This window comes from Pseudorca crassidens, chromosome 7 (assembly GCF_039906515.1).
Source record: "Pseudorca crassidens isolate mPseCra1 chromosome 7, mPseCra1.hap1, whole genome shotgun sequence".
Classification (NCBI taxonomy): domain Eukaryota; kingdom Metazoa; phylum Chordata; class Mammalia; order Artiodactyla; family Delphinidae; genus Pseudorca; species Pseudorca crassidens.
The window spans coordinates 86,001,982-86,028,583 of NC_090302.1; the positions used below are offsets into that span (position 1 = coordinate 86,001,982).

At 44.7% G+C, this 26,602-nt stretch overlaps 1 protein-coding gene across 7 annotated transcripts in view; it reads left to right on the forward strand.

Annotated features, from left to right (window-relative positions):
• Window positions 1–26,602, forward strand: part of AOPEP (aminopeptidase O (putative)) — a 361,551-nt gene that overhangs the window by 333,684 nt on the left and 1,265 nt on the right. For 3 of the 7 annotated variants that reach the window (XM_067744803.1, XM_067744805.1, XM_067744809.1), the window contains 2 exons: window positions 22,457–22,543; window positions 23,059–24,275. In XM_067744803.1, coding sequence (XP_067600904.1) covers window positions 22,457–22,543; window positions 23,059–23,289 — 318 coding nt within the window. In that variant the 3' untranslated portion in view covers window positions 23,290–24,275. The other 4 variants (XR_010945107.1, XR_010945108.1, XM_067744804.1 and 1 more) reach the window with 2 other exon arrangements.

The window sequence follows — 26,602 nt, forward strand, 5'->3', positions numbered from 1 at the left end:
AGTAGCAAGTAAATCTAAGGAAACAGGTGAGTGAGTGAGGACAAATCTGTTTTACCACTAGTGCCCAGAGAAAGCCATGCCAGTATCTGTCTGCATTCTGCTCTGAAAAGGACACTTGCAAGGTTGATTGCAAATGGAAGAACATCCAACGTTGCAGGCCTTTCCCTCACCACTGCCTTTCCTCTGGCGCAGGTGGAAGAGCCCTTGAAAACCGTGTAAACTGGCCACCTCCCTTGGTGGGTTTTACCTCTGCAGGGAGGGGGTAGATTTTAATACTGGTCAGTAAGAGAACTCATTGTTTATTTGAAAAGAAAATACCACAGCATTTATTTGAAGTCCACAAGTGGAAGGCACGATTGCAGGCCCACAAAAGTCTGACAGCTCCGATGCTCATTTCTGAAATTTCATTTGAGCCAAAAGCATAGTTTCTGTGAACTGAGAACATTCCATTATCAACCGACCTCTGGAGAGGCATACTGAAAGGGCAGAGAATAAAGGTTTAGTCAGGTTATCATATGTTTAAAATGTAAGACTGATCTGTAGCTGTGATTCTGCCCATTCCCTTTATGCTAAAACTCCTTCTGGTCATGATGACCGTCGTCTTCTGCACAGTGTTCAGGGTCTGTTCCCTGCCGTCCGTTCAGGGGCTCAGCACTCCCCTTTTCTCCCCTGGCTGCTTTTCTGTAGTATTCTGGCTACAAAATAAAGAAAACATTTCTATTTTGTGCTCCTCACAGGAAGAGTTTAGAGGAGAGGTTAGATGTAATCTCAGTGGGCTCTGTTACCACTTCAGGGTGCTCAACAGTTTATATTTAGTAAACCGCGGTGTGCTGAACTTGGTGCCTCCTTCCCCTTTGATACACCTCGATGCAGAATCTAAGTAGCACAAAGGCAGAAACCAGCCTTGCTGACGTCAGGTCCTGTCATCACGGCGGTGTGTGAGGGCAGCCTGCCGGGCTGGCGCCACAGCCCCTGCAGGACTGCAGAGCTGTGCAGGGTCGCCAGGGCCCAAGCGTAGGAGCAGTGCCAGAGCGCCGGCCCCAGCCCCCTTGGTGGGCGCCTCTTCCTCCCCTCCTTCCCTTTTGGAGTCTGTCTTGGGGGAATGCATATCCCCAGGCTTCCCCAGGTCACTGCCCAGCAGTGTCAGGAGGCACCATTGTGGAACAGTGCGCCAGGAGGCAGGTTTTCAGATTGAACATAAAAAGGAGACTGTTGGGGCCTGGTGGCACAGTGGTTAAGAATACGCCTGCCAGTGCAGGGGACACAGGTTCGAGCCCTGGTCCGGGAAGATCCCACATGCCGTGGAGCAGCTAAGCCTGTGCGCCACAACTACTGAGCTTGCGCTCTAGAGCCCGCGAGCCGCAACTACTGAAGCCCGCGTGCCGCAACTACTGAAGCCTGCGTGCCTAGAGCCCATGCTCCACAACAGGAGAAGTCACCGCAATGAGAAGCCCGTGCACTGCAACAAAGAGCAGCCCCCGCTTGCCTCAACTAGAGAAAGTCCTGGTGCAGCAACAAAGACCCAATGCAGACAAAAAAAAAAAAAAAAAAAAGGAGACCGTTGTGGAGGGTTGGAACGGTGTGGTGCAATTAGCAAAGTGGTTTTCCAGGGTAAAATACAAGGAGCCCGATGGAATGGGAGCTTCCAGAAAGGCAGTTTGACACCTGCCATATCCAACATTGGGCAGGTTTGTCACCGTTTCTTCCCAGGGACAAGGGGTCTGGCTCCTTGGCTCCTTGACATGGTCAAGCTCAGGTTGCAAATCAGAGGGTCAGACATTGATGGATCTGAACTTGAGGATGTGACCTATAAGTAGTGTGACTTAATATCCATTTTTTAAAAAGCTAAAACAGTCCTGGTGAGGGACGCGGCTGTCATTTTGGTACAGCGTTGTAATTTGTAGAGTTTGGAAAGCTGGGCAGGGTATGGATTGATAAAAGGGTTGGGGTGATTTTCTTTGGTTGCTTAGACATACTGGGATTTTAAAACATGTGCGTTTTATAATGTGGGATAAAAAGCTCTTATATAATTCTTTAGTTACATTTGTGTATTTTTTTCTTTGTTGTATTTGGTTTATGAAACACTTACTGCTTTAGAACATTTCTTCAAAGTCAGGAAGATATCTCTAGATATTTCTTCTTGGCGTTTTCTTTCTCTGTTATTCAGTTCAGTGCCCCTAGAATTTTTCTGTGGAAACCTTTGGAGACCAAAAAAGTCTCCATTGCTTTATATAGTGATACAATGATTTTTGAAAACTGAGCTGAAATGACAAAGGACTTTGTTTTTAGATGAGTATTCCTCTCTTGTTCCTGAGGCCAGGGCCTGAGTTTTATTTACCTTGAATTGTTACAGGACATTGTGGCTGATCAGATGTTCGTTTAAAGAAAAAATGAACCACTGGTGGCATAATCTGCCTAATTTTTCTGAAAAGACCTTTTAAGTAAACAATTATAATCAGTCAAAGCATTTAGAATCTATCTGTTAAATAAAAGAGGAAAAGAGCATTTAACGGCGGGCTTTTAGCTACAGGTTCAGCCAGACTTTATTAGAAAAGTCCCTGGTTGCTTATTCTTTGCCATTCTTTCTTCCATGTACTTAGCAGCACGTCCTACTGTATAGATATTTGGAGATTTAAGGGGCATTATCACCTCTTGCCATCTGTGTATGTTCCCCCCTCCCCCGCCAAGTCTGTACAGATTTTCTCAGAAAGATGTGGAGACGTACACATTTTCTGGGTTAATAAATAACATTGCCCTGACACTCTTCTTTCGATAGTGCCCCAAACCCAGCTACATCTCCTGTTCCTTTTGTCTTTAATGCTGTTGTGAGTAAAATCAACATGTGGGGTTTTATTGCTGTTTCTAGGTTCTTTATACCTCCATCAGTAGTTTATATATTTTTGTATTAGATTTCTGTACTGAAATCCACACCCCAAAAAAGCACACAGTTGTCTGTGAGCCCACTGCCATTTTCTTTCGCAATTATAGAGTCTCATTCCCATGTAAAGTTTGCCTTCAGTGCCCTAAAATAGAGGGCTCACTTTTGCCAAAATACCTTTCCAGATTGCTCTTCTTCCCTCTGGTGCCTTTCCGGTGCACCCTCCTTTGCTCTCTAGTTCCATGGTACACCAGAATTTGAGAGTTCGCTCTCTCTGGCCTTCAAGCTGTGGAACCTTCAGGCTGTAGATAAAATGAGCTCTTCCTGTAGTCTGTGGGAGGCTCCCACAGCGTCAGCGGCCTAAGTATGGTCCCTGAACCTGCCCTTTAGGGAGGAGGCGGTGCTCCATAGATCCTACAGGATTCCCTGGCAGCTTATGCCTCTTAGGCGCGAATGTTTGTGCTGGTACCTGATAGCAAAGAGAAAACAGTTGTATTGAATTCAAATTGTTTTAAAAAATGAAAGGACCCCTGTTTATGTGCAAATGATGGTATTTTGTGTTTGTCAGGGCACGAAATTTAAAGATCAGCAGACTTTATGGGGTGGCACTAAAAATGAGTTTTTAAATATTATTACTATTAGTATTATTATTATTATTATTTTAATGGTATGCGGGCCTCTCACTGTTGTGGCCTCTCCCGTTGCGGAGCACAGGCTCCGGACGCGCAGGCTCAGCAGCCATGGCTCACGGGCCCAGCCGCTCCGTGGCATGTGGGATCTTCCTGGACCGGGGCACGAACCCCTGTCCCCTGCATCGGCAGGCGGACTCTCAACCACTGTGCCACCAGGGAAGCCCTAAAAATGATTTTTAAAGCTACTTAGTCTACATGTTGCTGCAGCTTTGAACCACATGGAATTGTGTTCCATAGACCAACTGATCTGTGGGTAGGAGCAGATGACCACGCCGAGCGTGGAAATCTACAGGCACTGGGGAGAGCAGCCAGCCAGCCAGCAGCAGCCCAGAGCAGGCTTGTCCGCCTGGCTCTACTGTCAGGACAGCAGGTGGTCTTCTCAGGAATTGACTGCGTAGAGTAGTACCATTTCCTGAAACAGCCTTCCCCAGCTTGACTCTAGGCTTGTTTTTAATACCAACTTTTTTTGAGAAATAATTCATATACCATATAATTCACCCATTTTGAAGTGCACAACAGTAGTTTTTAGTATGTATTCACAGAGCTGTGTAACCATCACCACAGTCAATTATAGAATGTGTTCGTCATCCGATCGCAAAGAAACCCTGTACCCTTTAGTTGTCATTCCCATCTCCCCCCACTCCAGTCCTTGGCAACCAGACTCTTCCTGTGTCTACAGATTTGCTTACTCTGGGCTTTCAAGTAAATGGGATCACATACACCTTTTGTGAATGGCTTCTTTTCACGTAGCATACTGTCTTTAGGAATCATCCATGTTTTGCACGTGTCAATACTTCTTTGCTTTTTATTTCCAAATACTTGTGATGGTATGAGTAAACCCCATTTGTTTAACTGTTCATCAGTTGATAGACATTTGGATTTTGTGGCTGTATGTGTAACGCTGCTGTGAACATTTGGGTGCAGTGTTTTGTGTGGATGTAAATTATCACTTCTTTTCAGACTTATACCTAAGGAGTAGAATTGCTGGCTTATATGGTTAGTTTATTTAACTTTTTAAGGAACTGCCAGGCTGTTTTCCAGAGCACCATTTTACATCTTTACCAGCAGTGTATGAGGGTTCCAGCGTTTCTTCATCCTTGTCAATATTCGTTATTGTCTGGCTTTCATTTTAGCCATCCTACTGGGTGTGAAGACCTATCTCATTGTGGTTTTTTGTTTTTAAACATCTTTTTTTTTTTTTTTTTTTTTTGGCGGTACGCGGGCCTCTCACTGCTGTGGCCTCTCCCGTTGTGGAGCACAGGCTCCGGACGTGCAGGCTCAGCGGCCATGGCTCACGGGCCCAGCCGCTCCGCAGCATGTGGGGTCCTCCCGGACCGGGGCACGAACCCGCGTCCCCTGCATCGGCAGGCGGACTCTGTGCCTGTGCCACCAGGGAAGCCCTTAAACACCTTTATTGGAGTATAATTGCTTTACAATGTTCTGTTAGTTTCTGCTGTATAACAAAGTGAATCAGCTATATGTATACATGTATCCCCATATCCCCTCCCTCTTGCGTCTCCCTCCCTCCCACCCTCCCTATCCCACCGCTCTAGGGGGTCACAAAGCACCGAGCTGATCTCCCTCTGCTATGCAGCTGCTTCCCACTAGCTATCTATTTTACATTTGGTAGTGTATATATGTCCATGCCACTCTCTCACTTTGTCCCAGCTTACCCTTCCCCCTCCCCACGTCCTCAAGTCCATTCTCCACGTCTGCGTCTTTATTCCTGTCCTGCCCCAAGGTTCATGAGAACCTTTTTTTTTTTTTAAGATTCCATATATATGTATTAGGATATGGTATTTGTTTTCCTCTTTCTAACTGACTTCACTGAGTATAACAGACTATCTAGGTCCATCCACCACACTACAAATAACTCAACTTCCTTTCTTTTTATGGCTGAGAAATATTCCATTGTATATATGTGCCACATCTTCTTTATCCATTCATCTGTCGATGGACACTTAGGTTGCTTCCATGTCCCGGCTATGGCAAATAGTGCTGCAGTGAACACTGTGGTACATGACTCCTTGAATCATGGTTTTCTCCGGGTATATGCCCAGTAGTGGGATTGCTGGGTCATATGGTAGTTCTGTTTTTAGTTTTTTAAGGAACCTCCATACTGTTCTCCATAGTGGCTGTATCAATTTACATTCCCACCACCAACAGTGCAGGAGTGTTCCCTTTTCTCCACACCCTCTCCGGCATTTATTGTTTGTAGATTTTTTGATGATGGCCATTCTGACCTGTGTGAGGTGAAACCTCTTTGTAGTTTTGATTTGCATTTCTCTAATGATTAGTGATGTTGAGCATCCTTTCATGTGTTTGTTGGCAATCTGTATTTCTTCTTGGGAGAAATGTCTATTTAGGTCTTCTGCCCATTTTTGGATTGGGTGGTTTGTTTTTTTGATACTGAGCTGTGTGAGCTGCTTGTCTATTTTGGAGATTAATCCTTTGTCAGTTGCTTCATTTGCAGATATTTTCTCCCATTCTGAGGGTTGTCTTTTCATCTTGCTTATGGTTTCCTTTGCTGTGCAAAAGCTTTGAAGTTTCATTAGGTCACATTTGTTTATTTTTATTTCCATTTCTCTAGGAGGTGGGTCAGAAAGGATCTTGCCGTGATTTACGTCATAGAGTGTTCTGCCTATGTTTTCCTCTAAGAGTTTATAGTGTCTGGCCTTACATTTAGGTCTTTAATCCACTTTGAGTTTATTTTTGTGTATGGTGTTAGGGAGTGTTCTAATTTCATTCTTTTACATGTAGCTGTCCGGTTTTCCCAGCACCACTTATTGAAGAGGCTGTCTTTTCTCCATTGTATATTCTTGCCTCCTTTATCAAAGATAAGGTGACCATATGTGTGTGGGTTTATCTCTGGGCTTTCTGTCCTGTTCCATTGATTTATATTTCTGTTTTTGTGCCAGTACCATACTCTCTTGATTACTGTAGCTTTGTAATGTAGTCTGAAGCCTGGGAGCCTGATTCCTCCAGCTCCGTTTTTCTTTTTTCAGGATCGCTTAGGCTATTCAGGGTCTTTTGTGTTTCCATACAAATTGTGAAATTTTTTGGTCTGTGAAAAATACCATTGGTAGTTTCATAGGGATTGCATTGAATCCATAGATTGCTTTGGGTAGTATAGTCATTTTCACAGTGTTGATTCTTCCAATCCAAGAACATGGTATATCTCTCCATCTGTTTGTATCATCGTTAATTTCTTTCATCAGTGTTTTATAGTTTTCTGCATACAGATCTTTTGTCTCCTTAGGTAGGTTTATTCCTGGGTATTCTGTTCTTTTTGTTGCCATGGTAAATGGGAGTGTTTCCTTAATTTCTCTTTCAGATTTTTCATCATTAGTGTATAGGAATACCAGAGATTACTGTGCATTAATTTTGTATCCTGCTACTTTACCAAATTCATTGATTAGCTCTACTAGTTTTCTGGTAGCATCTTTAGGATTCTCTATGTATAGTATCATGTCATCTGCAAACAGTGACAGTTTTACTTCTCCTTTTCCGATTTGGATTCCTTTTATTTCTTTTTCTTCTGTGAGTTCTGTGGCTAAAACTTCCAAAAGTATGTTGAATAATAGTGGTGAGAGTGGGCACCCTTGCCTTGTTCCTGATTTTAGAGGAAATGGTTTCAGTTTTTCACCATTGAGGACGATGTGGGCTGTGGGTTTGTCACATATGGCCTTTATTATGTTGCGGCAGGTTCCCTCTCTGCCTACTTTCTGGAGGGTTTTTATCATAAATGGGTGTGGATATTTGTCGAAAACCTTTTCTGCATCTGTTGAGATGATCATATGGTTTTTCTCCTTCAGTCTGTTAATATCATTTATCACATTGATTGATTTGCATATATTGAAGATTCCTTGCATTCCTGGGATAAACCACACTTGATCATGGTGTATGAGCCTTTTAATGTGCTGTTGGATTCTGTTTCCTAGTATTTTGTTGAGGATTTTTGCATCTATGTTCATCAGTGATATTGGCCTATAGCTTACTTTTTTGTGTGACATTTTCGTCTGGTTTTGGTATCAGGTTGATGGTGGCCTCGTAGAATGAGTTTGGGAGTGTTCCTCACCGTGCTATATTTTGGAAGAGTTTGAGAAGGATAGGTGTTAGCTCTTCTCTAAATGTTTGATAGAATGTGCCTGTGAAGCCATCTGGTCCTGGGCTTTTGTTTGTTGGAAGATTTTTAATCACAGTTTCAATTTCAGTGCTTGTGATTGGTCTGTTTACATTTTCTGTTTCTTCCTGGTTCAGTCTAGGAAGCTTGTGCTTTTCTAAGAATGTGTCCATTTCTTCCAGGTTGTCCATTTTATTGGCATAGAGTTGCTTGTAGTAATCTCATGATCCTTTGTATTTCTGCAGTGTCAGTTGTTACTTCTCCTTTTTCATTTCTAATTCTGTTGATTTTGAGTCTTCTCCCTTTTTTTCTTGATGAGTCTGGCTAATGGTTTATCAGTTTTGTTTATCTTCTCAAAGAACCAGCTTTTAGTTTCATTGATCTTTGCTATTGTTTCCTTCATTTCTGATCTGATCTTTATGATTTCTTTCCTTCTGCTAACTTCGGGGGGGTGGTTTTGTTCTTCTTTCTCTAATTGCTTTAGGTGTAAGGTTAGGTTGTCTATTTGAGATTTTTCTTGTTTCTTGAGGTAGGATTGTATTGCTATAAACTTCCCTCTTAGAACTGCTTTTGCTGCATCCCATAGGTTTTGGGTCGTCGTGTTTTCATTGTCATTTGTTCCTAGGTATTTTTTGATTTCCTCTTTGATTTCTTCAGTGATCTCTTGGTTATTTAGGAGCATATTGTTTAGCCTCCATGCTTCTGTGTTTTTTACAGTTTTTTTCCTGTACTTGATATCTAGTTTCATAGCGTTGTGGTCAGAAAAGATACTTGATACGATTTCAGTTTTCTTAAATTTACCAAGGCTTGATTTGTGACCCAAGATATGATCTATCCTGGAGAGTGTTCCATGAGCACTTGAGAAGAAAGTGTATTCTGTTGTTTTTGGATGGAGTGTCCTATAAATATCAGTTAAGTCCATCTTGTCTAATGTGTCATTTAAAGCTTGTGTTTCCTTATTTATTTTCATTTTGGATGATCTGTGCATTGGTGAAAGTGGGGTGTTAAAGTCCCCTACTATGACTGTGTTACTGTCAGTTTCCCCTTTTATGCCTGTTAGCATCTGCCTTATGTATTGTGATTCTTCTTTGTTGGGTGCATAAATATTTACAAGTGTTATATCCTCTTCTTGGTTTGATCCTTTGATCGTTATGTAGTGTCCTTCTTTGTCTCTTGTAACAGTCTTTATTTTAAAGTCATTTTGTCTGATATGAGAATTGCTCCTCCAGCTTTCTTTTGATTTCCATTTGCATGGAATATCTTTTTCCATCCCCTCACTTTCAGTCTGTATGTGTCCCTAGGTCTGAGGTGGGTCTCTTGTAGACAGCATATATATGGGTCTTGTTTTTGTATCCATTCAGCCAGTCTGTGTCTTTTGGTTGAACATAAGACCAAATGGTAATCCATTTACATTTAAGGTAATTATTGATATGTATGTTCCTATTACCATTTTCTTAATTGTTTTGGGTTTGTTTTTGCAGGTCTTTTCCATCTCTTGTGTTTCCTGCCTAGAGAAGTTCCTTTAGCATTTGTTGTAAAGCTGGTTTGGTGGTGCTGAATTCTCTTAACTTTTGCTTGTCTGTAAAGGTTTTAATTTCTCCATCGAATCTGAATGAGATCCTTGCTGGGTAGAGTAATCTTGGTTGTAGGTTTTTCCCTTCCATCACTTTAAATATGTCCTGCCACTGCCTTCTGGCTTGCAGAGTTTCTGCTGAAGGATCAGCTGTTAACCTTATGGGGATTCCTTTGTATGTTATTTGTTGCTTTTCCCTTGCTGCTTTTAATATGTTTTCTTTGTATTTAAGTTTTGATAGTTTGATTAACATGAGTCTTGGCGTGTTTCTCCTTGGATTTATCCTGCATGGGACTCTCTGAGCTTCCTGGACTTGATTGACTGTTTCCTTTCCCATGTTAGGGAAGTTTTCAACCATAATATCTTCAAATATTTTCTCAGACTCTTTCTTTTTCTCTTCTAATGGGCCCCCCTATAATTCGAAAGTTGGTGCGTTTAATGTTGTCCCAGAATTCTCTGAGACTGTCCTCAATTTTTTTCATTCTTTTTTCTTTATTCTGCTCTGTGGTAGTTATTTCCACTATTTTATCTTCCAGGTCACTTATCCGTTCTTCTGCCTCAGTTATTCTGCTATTGATTCCTTCTAGAGAATTTTAAATTTCATTTATTGTGTTGTTTCATCATTGATTGGTCTTTAGTTTTTCTAGGTCCTTGTTAAACGTTTCTTGTATTTCCTCCATTCTACTTCCAAGGTTTTGCATCATCTTTACTGTCATTACTCTGAGTTCTTTTTCAGGTAGACTGCTTATTTCCTCTTCATTTGTTTGGTCTGGTGGGTTTTTACCTTGCTCCTTCATCTGCTGCACATTTCTCTGTCTTCTCATTTTGCTTAACTTAACCGTGTTTGGGGTCTCCTTTTTGCAGGGTGCAGGTTCGTAGTTCCCATTGCTTTTGGTGTCTGCCCTCAGTGGTTAAGGTTGTTTCAGTGGCTTGTATAGGCTTCCTGGTAGAGTGGACTGGTGCCTGTGTTCTGGAGGATGGGGCTGGATCTTGTCTTTCTGGTGGGCAGGGCTGCATCCGGTGGTGTGTTTCGGGGTGTCTGTGGACTTAGTATGATTTGGGGCAGCCTCTCTGCTAACGGATGGGGCTGTGTTGCTGTTCTGCTAGTTGTTTGGCATGGGGCGTCCAGCACTGGAGCTTGCTGGCCATTGGGTGGAGCTGGGTCTTAGCATTGATCATAACTTCCCAACCTCCAGAATTTTTGTTCAGCCTGTTCATCCATGCGTTTACTTCTGTCGGCAGTACTGGAAATGCACAGGGGTTAACAGGAAAATCCGAATTATTTTCTGGAAAACTGGAGGTAAGATGACTCGGGAGTGACAAGACACAAAGTACAGTGGGTGGCGGTGAAAGCAAGCCAGGGTAGGAGGTGGCTGAGGCGTGGAGCAGTGCCCTAGGGGAGTGGCAACTTCCCACAGGGACCCCTGCCTCTAGAGCATCCTCTTCCAGGCGTCGACGCTCCACGGGGCCCCTCTCGTTGTGGTTTTGATTTTCATTTCCCTATTAACTAATTATGGTCAGCATCTTTTCATCTGTTTATTGGCCACTTATACATCTTTGGAAAAATACCTAGTCAGATCTTTTGCTCATTTTTAAACAGGTTTTTCTTTTTATTATTGAATTATAATAGTTTGTATATTTTAGATACAAGATCCTTATCAGGTATATGATTTGCAAAAATATTCTCTCATTTTCTTAGGTTGTCTTTTCACGTTCTTGAAAGTGTCCTTTGAAGCACAGACGTTTTAATTTTGAAGCCGTCCGATTCACCTGTATTTTCTTATTTTGCTTGTGCTTTTGGTGTCAAATCTAGGAAACCAGTGCCTAATCCAATGTCTAGAAGATTTATGTCTGTGTTTTCTTCTAAGAGTTTTATAGTTTTAGCTCTTACATTTAAGTCTTCGGGTTTAATTTTTAAAGTTCATTTCTCTAGCTTCTGTAAGGAAGGTATTGGAAGAAATAGCCACTAAGAAGAAACGGGGAAGGGAGGGTTGAATTTTTTCATGGAACACGTGGTAAGGCTGGAAATCGACTGAGCTTAGGCTGCCCCGTTCAGCAGTTGGTGTCTTTTCTTCCTTTGTCTCTTAGTTAGAGTGGCCCTTTCTCAGGGAGTCTCCTGACTACATCCCTGGGTCACTCCCATTGCCCTCATTGCACCCTGTTATCTCCTGTCAGGGCGTTTGTCACTAACGTGAGTCTGCTTTTGCCTGCTTACTGGATTTTTCTTAGACTTTCTACTGAACTATAAGCTCAAAGAGGGCAGGATCTTGTCTGTTTTATTCACCACTTCATCCTTAATACCCAGTACTTATTTTTTTGGAGAATGACGTTTCCTGGATCTCCAGGTATTCTGGAATAGAGTGACTAGTATATGACAGGATAAGGTGATTGGATAACTAAAGCTATAGGGAAACCCCTTCAGGAGAGAGCGAACCTTTCTGGCAGACTTGGTGAGGCCCTCCGGAGTCAGTCACGTCTGCCCCTGAGGAAATGGAGAGAAAGCACGAGTGCCCCTTCAGAGCTTCTCAGAGGAAGTAACCCATGGTCAGTTTTCTGCCAACAGTAAAAGTCCTTTTTTTTAGCAAAGGCCACGTGTCGTATGTTAATGAAATGAGGGAAGGAGGTGGAATTCCATATTGGAATGTTTTACCATTTAGTGTGCCATTTTGATAGGGAGGGAAGGCTCACTGTGCTGTATTTCAGGGTGGACTCAACATGGGCTACTGAGTTCTACTGTTTGGAGCCAGCTGCCTTGCATGGCATTAATGTCATTCATTGAAATAGTATATACATAGGAGAAGGAAGAAAGGTTGGAATTTGCCTGAGAGAACATATAAAACTTGATGTTTGTCATCACCTTTGATCCTCACCGTCACTCCATGTGCACACTTGGTGTGATGATCCCGATAGCAGGTTTGGACGATCCCTGTTTTGCACGTTGCCACAGCTCTAGTTATAACTGGTAAAACCCGTTATTACCGGCTATATCCAGTTAACATAGAGCGGAGGGTTTTAGGGTCTGACTCAAGCAAGGTTAGCAAGAGCCCTTGCAAAAGAGCTGAGAGCCTCCGCCTCCTCGTTTGTTGTCTTAACTTCAGGGCGAAGGGGGTTTACTAGCCTGGCTTTATGGCAGTACACAGAGCAACTTTTCATTCCCTTTAGTTAAAACAGTGTTAAGATCTCAGCCCTTTGAGAGTAAGGAGCTGTAAGGTGAGAGAGAGAAGGAGAAGAGAAGTGTTGGAAATCTTTATGTGACAGCTGTACACTCAGCTGTGCTCTCATCTTTTCTCATGAGAATGAGTAGATGAGACATCCTGGACCGTTACAGATGCCCCTAAACGAAATACCTGCTGGAAAGGCTGTCTGTTCTGGGCTGCTCTAGGAAGGCCTCCCCACGCGCAGGCTGCCAGGCAGGCTTCCCTCACCAGCAGTAAACCCACTTTAAAGCAACGTTAAGTCTAATTTAAGGACGCAAATTTAAAAAGGAGGTTTGTTTATTGCAGCGTTAGACTTATTAACTCGCAAAAGCCATGAGCCTTGGTCTTTCTGTTTACAGATTATAAAATGGAACTCAAAATGAGGTTTAATGGGCTTCCCAGATCGTGTTCCCTGGACAGATTTTTTTTCCCCTTCAACAGTAAATTCTGAAATCAAAAGGACTTAAAAAGAGGAGTGCTTCCTGTCATAAATGGGATGGGTGGCATTCTTCAAAGCATTTTACAGCTTCCAACTGTGCATTATAATTTCAAAGTAGCTGAAAAGCATTCTGAGTTTTTTAAATGGTACGTTTATTCAGAAACATTTATTAAGCAGCTACTTATGTGCCAGGCATTGAGACAGGGCCTGGAGACAGCCTGAAGGCTCCCAGGCCCGTGCTCTCACTGAGTTTGCACTTTATTGTTAGTAAAGACATAAACTACTGAATAAGGAGACAGCAGTTTCAAAGAACATTGGGCTGGAGAGGATGTAAGACACAGCTCTGAGAGAGTGACCCATGGGGAAGTGGGTGGAGCTGAGGAATTCTGGGCCCAAGAGGTGAGTTCAGGGATGTGGACATATCAATATCAGGTCATTCAAAGCTGTCACTGTTTGCAGATGACATGATACTATACATACAGAACCCTAAAGATGCTACCAGAAAACTACTAGAGCTAATCAATGAATTTGGTAAAGTAGCAGGATACAAAATTAATGCACAGAAATCTCTGGCATTCCTATACACTAAGGATGAAAAATCTGAAAGAGAAATCAAGAAAACACTCCCATTTACCATTGCAACAAAAAGAATAAAATACCTAGGAATAAACCTACCTAAGGAGACAAAAGACCTGTATGCAGAAAATTATAAGACACTGATGAAAGAAATTAAACATGATACAAATAGATGGAGAGATATACCATGTTCTTGGATTGGAAGAATCAACATTGTGAAAATGACTCTACTACCCAAAGCAATCTACAGATTCAATGCAATCCCTATGAAACTACCACTGGCATTTTTCACAGAACTAGAACAAAAAATCTCACAATTTGTATGGAAACACAAAAGACCCCGAATAGCCAAAGCAATTTTGAGAACGAAAAATGGAGCTGGAGGAATCAGGCTTCCTGACTTCAGACTATACTACAAAGCTACAGTAATCAAGACAGTATGGTACTGGCACAAAAACAGAAATATAGATCAATGGAACAGGATAGAAAGCCCAGAGATAAACCCACGCACATATGGTCACCTTATCTTTGACAAAGGAGGCAGAAATGTACAGTGGAGAAAGGACAGCCTATTCAATAAGTGGTGCTGGGAAAACTGGACAGCTACATGTAAAAGTATGAGATTAGATCACTCCCTAACACCATACACAAAAATAAGCTCAAAATGGATTAAAGACCTAAATGTAAGGCCAGAAACTATCAAACTCTTAGAGGAAAACATAGGCAGAACACTCTATGACATAAATCACAGCAAGATCCTTTTTGACCCACCTCCTAGAGAAATGGAAATAAAAACAAAAATAAACAAATGGGACCTAATGAAACTTAAAAGCTTTTGCGCAGCAAAGGAAACCATAAAGAAGACCAAAAGACAACCCTCAGAATGGGAGAAAATATTTGCAAATGAAGCAACTGACAAAGGATTAATCTCCAAAATTTATAAGCAGCTCATGCAGCTTAATAACAAAAGAACAAACAACCCAATCCAAAAATGGGCAGAAGACCTAAATAGACATTTCTCCAAAGAAGATATACAGAGTGCCAACAAACACATGAAAGAATGCTCAACATCACTAATCATTAGAGAAATGCAAATCAAAACTACAATGAGATATCATCTCACACCAGTCAGAATGGCCATCATCAAAAAATCTAGAAACAATAAATGCTGGAGAGGGTGTGGAGAAAAGGGAACCCTCTTACACTGTTGGTGGGAATGTAAATTGATACAGCCACTGTGGAGAACAGTATGGAGGTTCCTTAAAAAGCTACAAATAGAACTACCATATGACCCAACAATCCCACTACTGGGCATATACCCTGAGAAAACCATAATTCAAAAAGAGTCATGTACCAAAATGTTCATTGCAGCTCTATTTACAATAGCCCAGAGATGGAAACAACCTAAGTGTCCATCATCGGATGAATGGATAAAGAAGATGTGGCACATATATACAATGGAATATTACTCAGCCATAAAAAGAGACGAAATTGAGCTATTTGTAATGAGGTGGATAGACCTAGAGTCTGTCATACAGAGTGAAGTAAGTCAGAAAGAGAGAGACAAATACCGTATGCTAACACATATATATGGAATTTAAGAAAAAAAAAAATGTCATGAAAAACCTAGGGGTGAAACAGGAATAAAGACACAGACTTACTAGAGAATGGACTTGAGGCTATGGGGAGGGGGAAGGGTAAACGGTGACAAAGCAATAAAGAGGCATGGACATGTATACACTACCAAACGTAAGGTAGATAGCTAGTGGGAAGCAGCCGCATAGCACAGGGAGATCAGCTCGGTGCTGTGTGACCGCCTGGAGGGGTGGGATAGGGAGGGTGGGAGGGAGGGTGACGCAAGCGGGAAGAGATATGGGAACATATGTATATATATAACTGATTCATTTTGTTGTGAAGCTGAAACTAACATACCATTGTAAAGCAATTATGCTCCAATAAAGATGTTTAAAAAAAAAAAAAAAATATCAGGTCATTCCACTAACCTAGGGTGTGCTGGATGAGGTGGGGCCACAGCAGTGCCATCTAGTGTCACAGCAGATGTCCTTGACCTCTGTTGACTTGACCCCTCATAGCCTTCCTGGTAAAAAGCTAAAGGCTATTAACACTCTTTGGGACTTTCTGGGACACAGTTGATAGTTGATTGAAATGGACTTTTCTGGCATCGTCAGAGGATTGAAAGACTAATGGAACTGTAGTATATTAATAAGGGGATGCCCTGCAGTTGTTACCACGTTAAAGTATATGGGCCACACTAAGCTAGTAAATCCAACGGCAGCAAATGGAGAATGAGGAAAACACAAAATAATATATCCATGTTGTTTATATGTAAAGCTATCCGTTTATAACTTTTACTATTCAAAAATAAAGCAAGGGAAGCAGCTGTGTGCAGGAGCCACAGGTGCTTTTTCAGGCGTGGCAGTGAGTGTGCACCAAAACAAACCCTGGCTCCAGGCTTGCAGTGACAGAAGCAACCCAGCTGATTTTCTGAGTCCGACCTTGACTGTGTAGTGTGCTTTGTTGACGGCACAGTGGCTAGCAGAACCAAGCTTGGGGTGTGGGCCAGGCTGTTAACGCTGAGCTGGTTCTGTCTAACCCTGCAGCGCGTCTGCTCAGCCTGTGACTCCACGTACTCTTCAGGCACAGTGAGGCTTCTGTGAGACCCTGCTTTGCAGACTCCACCTCGAAGGAACCCAGCCCCCCACACCCCCCAACCAAGGGAGTTTAGTGTTTAAGATGTGTTCTACCAGACTGATTTAAACTGCTTGAATAACCCACGTATGTTTTTCTCCCTAATATGTCCTTATATGTACTGGAATTACAGATTACATTTTTATTAAAAGAAGAATTATGTTTAAGGAAAGTCTGAAGACTCCTTTGGAAAATTAGTCCATAAGATAATAAGCAGCTTGTGGGGGAGCATTCTCATGTAAGAATTATTTCTTTGAAGTAGCTTCACGGAGAACACACTAAAATCGAAGACCAAAAAAAAAAAAAAAGAAACGAGATAAAAGGTATAAAAAGAGCATTGAGAATTGTAAAGTGTTAATGAACGCAGGGTCTGGGGTGTATAGTGATTTGCAGAGGAAGCGTCTGGTCAGCGAGGGAGATTGGGAGTGACCTGGTGGAGGGGATTATTCTTCTTAAAGTTCGCGTTTCCTCAGTGTTGGGTCCCCTACCCACAAGTGGCGCCTTGCATTCATGCTGGGCTGTAGGCCAAGAGGTGCTCTGTTTCCGAACGAATGCCAGAGCAGGTTTTTCGGCACAGAGGAGTGCAGTCCACGGAGGAAAGCAAAGTCCCCACATTCAAGAACACCCGAGATTTCCTGGCAGAACGGGCAGAAGCTCGCCGGAGCCAGCTGGGGAGGGCCTCCCAGCTCTGTGTTCTCTGGCGTCGTGCTGGTGGATTTGGGGGGTTAGCACATCACTCGGGCAGCCTAAGGCGTGGGCTTCCTTTGCAGATCAAGGGTCAGCAGACTAGAGCTGGCTGGTCCAGCCCACTGCCCTTTTTTTGGTAAATAAAGTTTTATCTGAAGATAGCCACGCTATCTAGGGCTGCTCTTGTGATACAAGGGCAAATGGGGTGAGAAGTCATAAATGCTCACTGTGTATAGCCCTTGACAGAAAAAATTGGCAACCCCTTGTTCTAGAGTTTAATAGGAGTTGGTTCTGGCTGCATTAAAATTCTCAGATTGAAGAGGTTGGGGGGCTGGTCTTTTAGCAGTTTTCCTTTCCTTTTCCAGGAGGGAACAATTAATAAATGAGAGGTACGTGTGGTTATATCACAGAGGTGCCCAGAGGATCGTGGGACTTGTCCCTGAATCTGAGCTGTGGTTTGACCCTACAAGGCAGGTCCCACTTTTCCAGCACTGCTGGAAGTCAGAGAGGCCGGCCAGAAGTCGTTCAGTTCGCCTGGGCCTCTTGGGTAGTGATAACGTTCTTGAAATGGTAGAAGTGCCATGTGCCTGGAGCTGACGCTGGGGCGAGGCTGTCTTTACAGACAGGTTTGGAAAATTCCCAGGCGCCTGGCCCCTGGGTATACTTCCCCGAGGGTGGATGGTAAGTACCAGCTCGCCCAGGCCTCGAGGAGGCCCCTCCCTGAAGGAGGCCCTGCTTCCTCTGCGGGTTCCCGCTGGCGCTGGTGTCTCAGAGTCCTGAGGCTAGGCGCAGGGCGGGCCGGCTCTTCTTCCTTGGCTGTGTTGTCCCATCCTCTCCCTCCCACTTCCCACTCCCTGCCAGTGCCTTCCCTCCTGGACACCCACCTGACAGGCACCTTGCTCCTTCGGTTTTCACGAGTTAACAAACTTTTCCTTGGAGTTGATACTATCAAGTTTTTATAAATTCAAGAAATGGAACTTTTGAAGTGGAAATGAAAGCCAGAAACATGCTACACCTGCTAAGAAGACAAGCACTTACTGTGTGGGAGTCACAATCCTAAGGCTTGCTGCAGCGACCTGGGGCAGTTCCCACAGCAGCCCAGGGGCAGAGGCTCTTCTAGCCCCCGCCCTGGGGAGACAGCTCTGGATCAGGACCCAGTGGGTCATGAAATCAGTTTAGTAGGTTGCCAGCCAGCATGAAGAAAGAAGAACAATAACTATCAGCAGTTGCATATAGTGAGGGAAAGTATTAAAAAAGAAACTTGTTTCGACGTGTGTGTGTGTGCGTGCACATACACATGTATACATGTCATGTGAAAAATATGTTTTGTATACCCAGGACACATGTCTGCTCAGGTCTCCCAGGTGGCTCGGGCCTGTTACCACGGATGCACTCCATCCTCCCGGTGGAGTCCCTGCTGTGGGTCGGGGGTCCCCCATCCTGGAGCAGTTACAGTTACATGAATTATAGGAGGGTTTGAATGTCCTATCACCAAACGTGGGTCTGACATGAATGGGCTTCTGCAGACTTACCCTTCCTTCTTCCTGCCCCCAGTTCTGAGACCCTCCCATGTGCACCCAGCCCCAAAGAACCATTGCATTAGTGGGCACTCCTGGGAGAGCATTGATATTTGTGTGCTCCTCACCCTCTGTTCATGGAGGCTTTGGAAACCTGGAAACTTCTGGAATTCATTTCCAAAGGTGTAAATTAGCACTGCCAATTTAAAACTTACCCGTGCACTGAGGGAACCACCCATATCATTTTTCAGTTCAATGTCCCTTAAGCAGAACACTTTGAAAAGTGTTCGAATTAGTCCAACTAATTCTTGTTGGACCAGAATATAAGAGGTGCACACCTGTGTGTGCACATCTTCATTGTGGCAAGAGTCAGGGACCCACGTTCCCTTTCTTCGTCATCATCATCCCCCCTCATTCCTGTGCCAGGGACTGCTAAATGCTTTGCTTGTGTTACGGAACCTTCAGCGTGCTGTGGGTGGTGGATGTGCTCCTGTCCTGGCAGGAGGTGGGCCAGACCATCTGCTGTCTGCACTGAAGACTCAGTGAGGAAAAGATGGGCCCGTGCTCCAGAGGCAAGGCTTCCAGTGCCCTGCGACACCACACGCTCTGGGGCGGCTGGAACGAGGGTGCTGTGCTCCAGGTCCTCCGACCCTGCTGTTCGCCACCACGGGCAGCTCTGCCTCTTCCCACTCCTGAAACGTCCCTTTTCTGATTTTCTCGAGATTTCTTACTCTTTTTCTGCCCGCTCCCCCTTCCCTCGCCCTTGCCCCTTACCTGTCTGTGGCGTGACCGCGTTGCTGGAATTCAGGGCTGAGGTTTGCTGGCTCGAGGCTTTCAGGTGATTCCTAGCATGAGTTTGGAATGACTTTATGAATCTGAGTCACCGTTGAAAAAGTCATTACATTTTTTTCTCTCTCTTGAGACATTGCAGAATAATGTGAATATTCAAAGTGTAAGTATTGATTGGTTTTAGCGTAATGTATACACCCGTGAAACGCTGACGCTAAATGAACGGAGTCGAGAGGCCATAGACGCTTGTGGAAGGCCTGCCGGGCCCAGGTGTTCCCACAGATGTATTTATGTGGTGGTGTTTGTTGACTTTTCACCTCACTGAGGAAGTTAAAAGACAAGGTGACCACTACCACCATTAACTAATTAATTAATTAGAAAACAAAGAAGAACAGATCTGCAGAACAAACAGCTTTCTTCTTGGAGACCTGCCTCTGCTTCCGAATTCTCTGGTGCTCCCCAGCACCGGGAACTTCACTTTCCTCCATTATTAACAGAGGAAGGAGCCAGGTACAAGTGTGGTGACCTCTGTCAGGAATTTTTTTTTTAAGTTTCTCAGTGATCTGGAGAAAGGTATTCCATCAGTGCCCACCGTGGAAATACTGCCGGGAGAAATTGTGACAAATGTCACTTTGCTGCCAGCTTTTCGGGAAGAGCCCCGTTCCAGGTGTGACAAGTGGCCTTGTGAATTGTGGGTCCTGGACTGTTCAGAGGATAAAAGATAAAAATTTTCTTTGTTTCTCAAAGAAATGCGAAGAGAAGTAAAAACCCTGGGCACAAGCAAGAGATAGTTGGGCCTTCGGCCTCACACACCATCTCTGTGATGTCTTTTAAACATCCTGTCATTGAACATTTGAATTATGTTTAATTCTTTTTTAATGAAAAGGCTTGTTGTTTTTTCTGCTCTTTGTGGGGTGGAGAGGGGGGTTGGTCTGTATTTCCTGGATGCCATGTTAGCCTTCAGGGGTCAGAAGACTAGATCTTATTAATTGTGACAACTAACTATTTTTAACAGTAAGAGAAGTGGAAATGCTGACTTCATATTGGTTGTGAAAGAGCCTCTTTCACTCAGCTCAGCTCCTGGATCTTCTTCCAGTCGTTGTAGTGGGACCGACCCTGCCTTTTGCCCCTCTGTGGACCTTATCCTCCTAGGAAACAGACCCCAATTTATGCTTTGTTATTTCTGTATGTGTAAATAAGATGAAGGAGAGCACAGGGAGAAAAACAATGGGAGGCCAGTAATAGCTCCATTCTCAGAATCAGGTCTAAAAAAATACAGTGTCCCCAAGTTTTGGAGCGATAAACAACGGTCCCTGTCAAAGGCTTGGTGTGATCAGGTTGAAAAATCTAAGTCGTTAGATCACTGTCCGGCTGACGAGAGTTCTCTTATACTTGGCTCTCCTAAAAGCTGGCACAGCTGTCCCCTATGCGGTGGCGAGAAGTGAGAGCAGGTGGCCCCAGTCCCCTGACTCTCGTGCCGCATGGCGGACATCCCACCGGGCCACACTGACTTGCCGGGGCCTTCTCCTTTCACAGAGCTCGCAAACAAAAAGACACAGCACATCCACTGGTGCGTGGATGGGACTGGTGGTTTCCGTGAGTTGGGACAGAAACGAGAAATGGAGGCATCCAAGGGCCCCATTTGGGTTCTGTCCAGCGCTCAGCCTTTGGTACTCAAACCAAAGCACGAGAGCGGGGATTTGGTGGTTCTGGTAGCTTCTTCTCTGGTTGGTGCAGTATCTGAGCTCTGTTCAATTGTTCTTCTGCTCCAGATATTTTAAGGGCTACCCGTTCCCTTTTATGGTGTTAATTTCTATTGGCTATATAGGAAAGAGAACATTTTGTTGAAGGTAGAAAGATTTCCAAGACCTGTCCAGCCCAACCTGCTTCCCTTTTGCTGTGATGATCCAAGGCTATTAGCTCATGTCCATGTGCCTCTGAAATTCCTTCATGAATGTAAAAAGTGTGTTGGCATCCTTTTCTTAGAAGTTCAAAGGGCCTGGCTGCCTGTAAGCAAAGGGCCCACCACCAGAACCCCCTCATGTCTCAGAGTGCACTGTAGCTTAGGGGAAGGATTCCTTCCAAAAGATTTTTTCTTCATTCCGAATTGTTTGTGTGTAAATGCATTTATGGTGGATTAAAGAAGCGATCCGGCCATCAGTGGGTAACGGTATAATTTACAGGGGCCCCGGCCAGAATGTTGAAATGGCTTACATTCTACTGTTGCCACAAATGGATTACTAGAAAGGCTCTCCCTCTTTCAAAGCCAGTAAAAACAAAGAGTGATGGAAGGAGGCTTTTTTATTTTTTAAATGCACATAATCACTTCCATGTATGGCTAGTGTTGAACCAATAATGGAATATAAAATGGTGGACTGCTCACCGGATTTAATTGCGAGGGCTTTAATGCAGTAGAAGACGGCCCAGGACTGAATTCTTAAACCAAATGTAGGTAGCATCTCCACGTAAAGAATGTGTCTGAAGTGCCTGGAGATGGGGGGTGGTGCGAGACTGCCTCTTAACCGCAGACGCAGCCAGTGCTGGGATCCAGCTCCCCTGTTGTCTGTAGGGTTTGGGGGAGGGTTTCCTGGCAAATTCCTGCTTGTAAACCTTGTGTCACGTATCTTTACTAAAGGGCACCCACATTTAGCTTGTCTGTTTTCAGTAGGTCGTGCAGACCTGCAGCACACACTCGTGGGCGTGTGGCAGGATCTGCCTGCGTCAGGGTGGGCTGCTCCCCTTCCTTCCCCTCCGGCAGGCACCCTGAGCTCCTCAGAGGGTGCGCTTTGCCTCTCAGGAATGTGGAGAGCAGTGTCTTCCTCCTTTTACTGTGTTTATTGTTGCAATCACCAGCACTGAACCAAATCGGTTATTGCAGGAAATTAAGTAGTTGTGGTTTATAAAGGAAACCTTCGTTGACAGCATCCTGCAGGGCAGAGCACCAGCCTGGCTGCCTGGGGATGTGTGTTTAATTTCCCAGTTAACGTTTTGCATTTATCTATTATCTGGCAAAATTGTCTTTAAAAACATCAAAATACCTAAGTGAAACATGCATCGTCTTCCCCTAAAGTTGACTGGCAGCCCTCCTCATGAAGGAACCTCATGGTTCCTTCCTTTGTAAAAGAGATGAAATTAAAATGAAATTTAAAAGCGTCAACAACGTTAATATACTTCAGAGACTAACTTTTTCTAACAGGAAAGGCTCTCCATCATTAAACTTGTTAGGCCAAGGAAACCTACCAGTTTTTTGCTTACTGGATCTTCTCCTTTCTTAAGGTTCGCCATCGATGGTGTGAACTTGTTGTTAAGCACAAATACACAGAAGCGTACGGAAACGTGGAGAGGTTCCTTCAGGAGGATCAGGTAAGTTTCAGTTTTCAGCAGATGGGGATTCTTCACATGCTGTTCCCTGACTATGCAGTAGACGTAACACGGGCACCCAAGTTGTCGACATCTCTATTTAAATAACGAATATTTAAACATTTTTCAAGGATTTTAAAGAGTTGTTAGGTGCTTACCTACCAGACTTTTGAGCTGATTTTTTTCCTCTGTCTTTGTATCCCATTGAATCATGTCCCTTAGAAGCTCCCTTGGTTTGACGTAACTGTGGCCCACTGCCGTTACCAAATGAAGCATGGGCAGACCTCGTGAGCTTTCTTCATCTTTGAACCTCAGATTCATTAGGTCAAGGTTGTGGCTTAGTGATGCCATGGTGTGTACCTGTGCCTTCAGTGGGCCTCACTTAAAGTATGTATGAAGATTAGACTGGGAGAGCCCCAGCTGGCTGGGACAGTCTGGTCTGTATCTGCACGTGCCACACCAAGTGGAACCCTGTGCTGAGATTCCTTCCCGTGAGAACTTTCCTCACTGTTCACCAGGGAAAGCGATCACCTTGCAAGGAGACCACAGGAAGCACGTGCGTGCACGAACCCGTTGGAAGACGTTTTCCTTGCCGCCTCTGCTGGGCCGCAGCCTATGGGGGTCAGCACCCCGCCACACCATGTCCCCCAGCGTGGCTGTCCATGGTGGCGCGTGTGCCGTGGCTTCTGTCAGCTGCGGGAAGTTGGCTGCAGCTCGTTCCTGTTGGCGTGACCAGTGCATGCCTCTGAGTGAGCGTTCTGCCGGGCGCTGTGGGCTGACAGCATGGAGCCATGTTTCGGTTGGGGTAGGGGCAACAAAGGGACTTTTGAGAGGGCCTGAGTACAGGGGGCAGCCAGCAAGTGAGGGCTCGTTATTCCCGCAAAGAAAAATACACGACTTTGTACCAGAAGAAATGTCACATTTGCACAGTGAAGCGAGAGGTGTTTGGAAACAGAGAGGGGAGTATAAGGACAAAATGTAAGAGCAACTTAAGGCCTGTTCTGAAAACCAAAATTAACTGCAGTATATTTGGAACCATGATCTTTGCCAAATAAGGATTACCATCAGCTTTTTCAGGAAAGAATTTTTGAACCCCTAACCACCGAGTTTTCATTTTTGCGCTGTGTTTGAGATCCTTCTTTTAATTTGCTCCAGGAGAACGTAATCTGTAGCATAACTAAGCTTAGAACAAGAGAGAAGGCGGAACCAAGTGGATCTTTTGGTTTTCCAGAACATAACTGGCTGTTTTTAAAACTGTAGGAAAAATGCAGATGTGAGTCATTGTTCTCGAAACAGAAGAGCCAGTGTTTGCTGCGGTCGTGGGGCCCGTTGAAGGGAGCTGGCAGGCTGGGCTGGAGCAGCAGGCATCTTCCAGGGCGGCCCGATGGCTCTCCCCACCCATGGTGCCATGTGACGGGGTGGTCTTTGTTCCCCAGCTGTGCTAGGCACACACTTTCCTAGGAAGATGGCCTGTGTCTGTGTGACATACACACGGCGCCTCGGGTGCTCCTTTCAGCTGCGGGGGTTTCCACGGGGGTCAGTCACCATGGGAACCTCCCTGTCCTCGTCAGCCATCACTAGAGAAATGCTCACAGTGTCGTCAGTTCAACCACCAGGGTCTGTTGACGGAACTGATAGCCAAGAATTCCTTGGGGGTTGCAGCGAGAAGAACAAGAAAGAGAAGGGGATTGAAAACTGCAGGTTCCTGAAGTACAGCTATTCAGCCGTCTGTCTTTTCTAGGGTCTTTGTAACTTCCAGACCAGCAAGTCCGTGCGGAACAAGCACAGACTGTGCACTCGAGCGCGTGGGGACACACGATTGCCTTTTCTTCAGCTCTCTGGCCTCTGTGCCTTCCGCAGGCCATGGGCATCTACCTCTACGGGGAGCTGATGGTGAGTGAGGATGCCCGGCAGCAGCGTCTCGCCCGCAGGTGCTTCGAGCTGAGCAAGGAGCAGATGGACAGATCCTCAGCAGAGGTGGTGGCCGAGATGTTATATTAAAGAGGTGATTCTCTCTCTTTCCTTTCTCGTTGCTCGGCTCTGAGATTCCTCTTAGGAGCTGAGTAAGCTAGTAAGCCGGGTGGTGAGCTGAGGGCAGCTTCCCTTAGGGTGCAGGGGCACCTCGTCTGGCCGAGCGGCCACTGGAAAGCCCGTGCCACCCACCCCGGCGGAACATTCTTCCTCGGCGCCGTTTTGGCCACTTCCGGTTTTGTTATTTGTGGGGAGGGAATTCGCAGGAGAACGTCCTGAGCTGGTTAGAAGGTGCGCTGGAGAGCCTCGTGTAACCGTGAGCCGCGTCTTCAAGGGGAAGGCTGGCGCGGGGGTGTGTGGTGGGTTCCCCACACCTTGAGCTGTGAGCAGCCGTGTGAGAACTTGCAGTCCCTCGGGCTGTCCCCGCCTGGTGGGCGAGGCTGGCAGGTCCTTCCTCCCCGGTGTCCTGAATTTCTCCACATTGCGTGTCTGCTGGCAGGCGGGCAGGTTACCTCGAGTGGGAGTCCTAAGTATTTAAACTGCTTCCTCTCTTAAATGTGCTTGGCACTGACCTGTTACGTTCACGTTTTAGCAGTTTTTAACTGTGGATTTCTGTATTCTAAAAGTGATTTAGCAATGGTACATAAAGGTTTGTAAGTAGAACTGTGGGATTATAAGTGGGTTTTTTTGGTCTAACGTCATTTCTCTGACTCTCTGGTTTGCTTTAAGGTTTTACATGATATTATAGGGTATGTCTAATTTTGTGTTTTTTAAAAACAGCATCAAATTTCAAGCATTTTTCATGTCATATAGCTTCTCTATAATTTTAATGGATATTTAAGATTTTATGTTGATATTCTTAACCTATTGTGGGATATTTAGTTTGCTTCTAATGTTTTGCTCTTATAAAAAACCATTTCTGTCTAATATGTTTAACTGTCTTAGTTATCTGAAAGAACTCTAATACTAAAGAGAGAAAGGTTTTCTAAAGTCCGGTTCTGTTCTTCCAGAAGAGTCAAGGAGCCATGTTGGCCAGGAGAGGAAATGGTGGGAATAATTGCCACGATTGTATATCTCGTAGCAGAGCAGCTATGTGCAGGCTTCCCCAGAGCTCCCCTGTGGCAGCTTCAGAGCCTGTTCAACGACGGGCCAGTTTAAAACACAGAACAGTTACACAGTCAGGTGTTGCCAGCCTCATATAGTAATCAGGATAAATCGTATTTCTCTTCAGATTTTTAATTTCACGGAGAGTTTGTGTTTCTTGAAGTGTGTGAAACTGCAGTGGTGCAGACTATGCCTTTGATGTTGTTCCCTGGGTTCCAGATTGTGGAGAAACCACCGCGGGCTACACAGCTTTGGCAGTTCTTCATTGTGATGTTTTTGCCCCAAGCAGGCAAAGGAGTAGTCCCGGTCACAAGCCTGCTCTTTTCTCACCGCCCCTCTGTCCCTGCCCTTCTGGATGAACACAGGGTCATGTGCACACCCTTTCCCCCTGCTACCCCAGAACAGCTGGTCAGTGCATTTTTCATTTCATCTTCCAGAGCTGCACTGGCATGTGTATGGTCATCTGTGAGTCCTTTGATTTTAAAAAATTGTACCCCTAGGACGCCCAGTAAATGAATAGTGAACAGAAATAAAACCCGTTTGGTAGTGTAGCAGGCCTGGAGGTGGTGCTGTCACCTTGTGCCTGAGGAAGCTGGTGCGTGCGGTGTGGGCAGCCCTGCGGCGCTGCCCCCAAGTGCTCTGGCTGCTTGGGTTCCTGGCATGCTGATTTGTGACTTAAGATTAAAATCACATTGCCAGGGATTACCACGCAACCACGACCCTGACTGCTCCTCCAGAAGCCGTAGTTACTCTCTCTCTGCAGTTCGGGGAACAGATACATCTCATAGCTCCTCTCTGGAAACAGAAGAAGCCAACAGCCTTGGAAGATGCTCTTCAGCCCTTTCATTATGCCCAGCCGACGACCTCTCTGACGAGGTGCAGAGCTTAGCTGATTGGTGAACAGTGACTGGTTTCCGCTTTGTTCACAGTGGCTAAGTTCTGCACCTGAAGAGAAGGTGAGATGGGGACAGTTAAGTTGGACCTGCC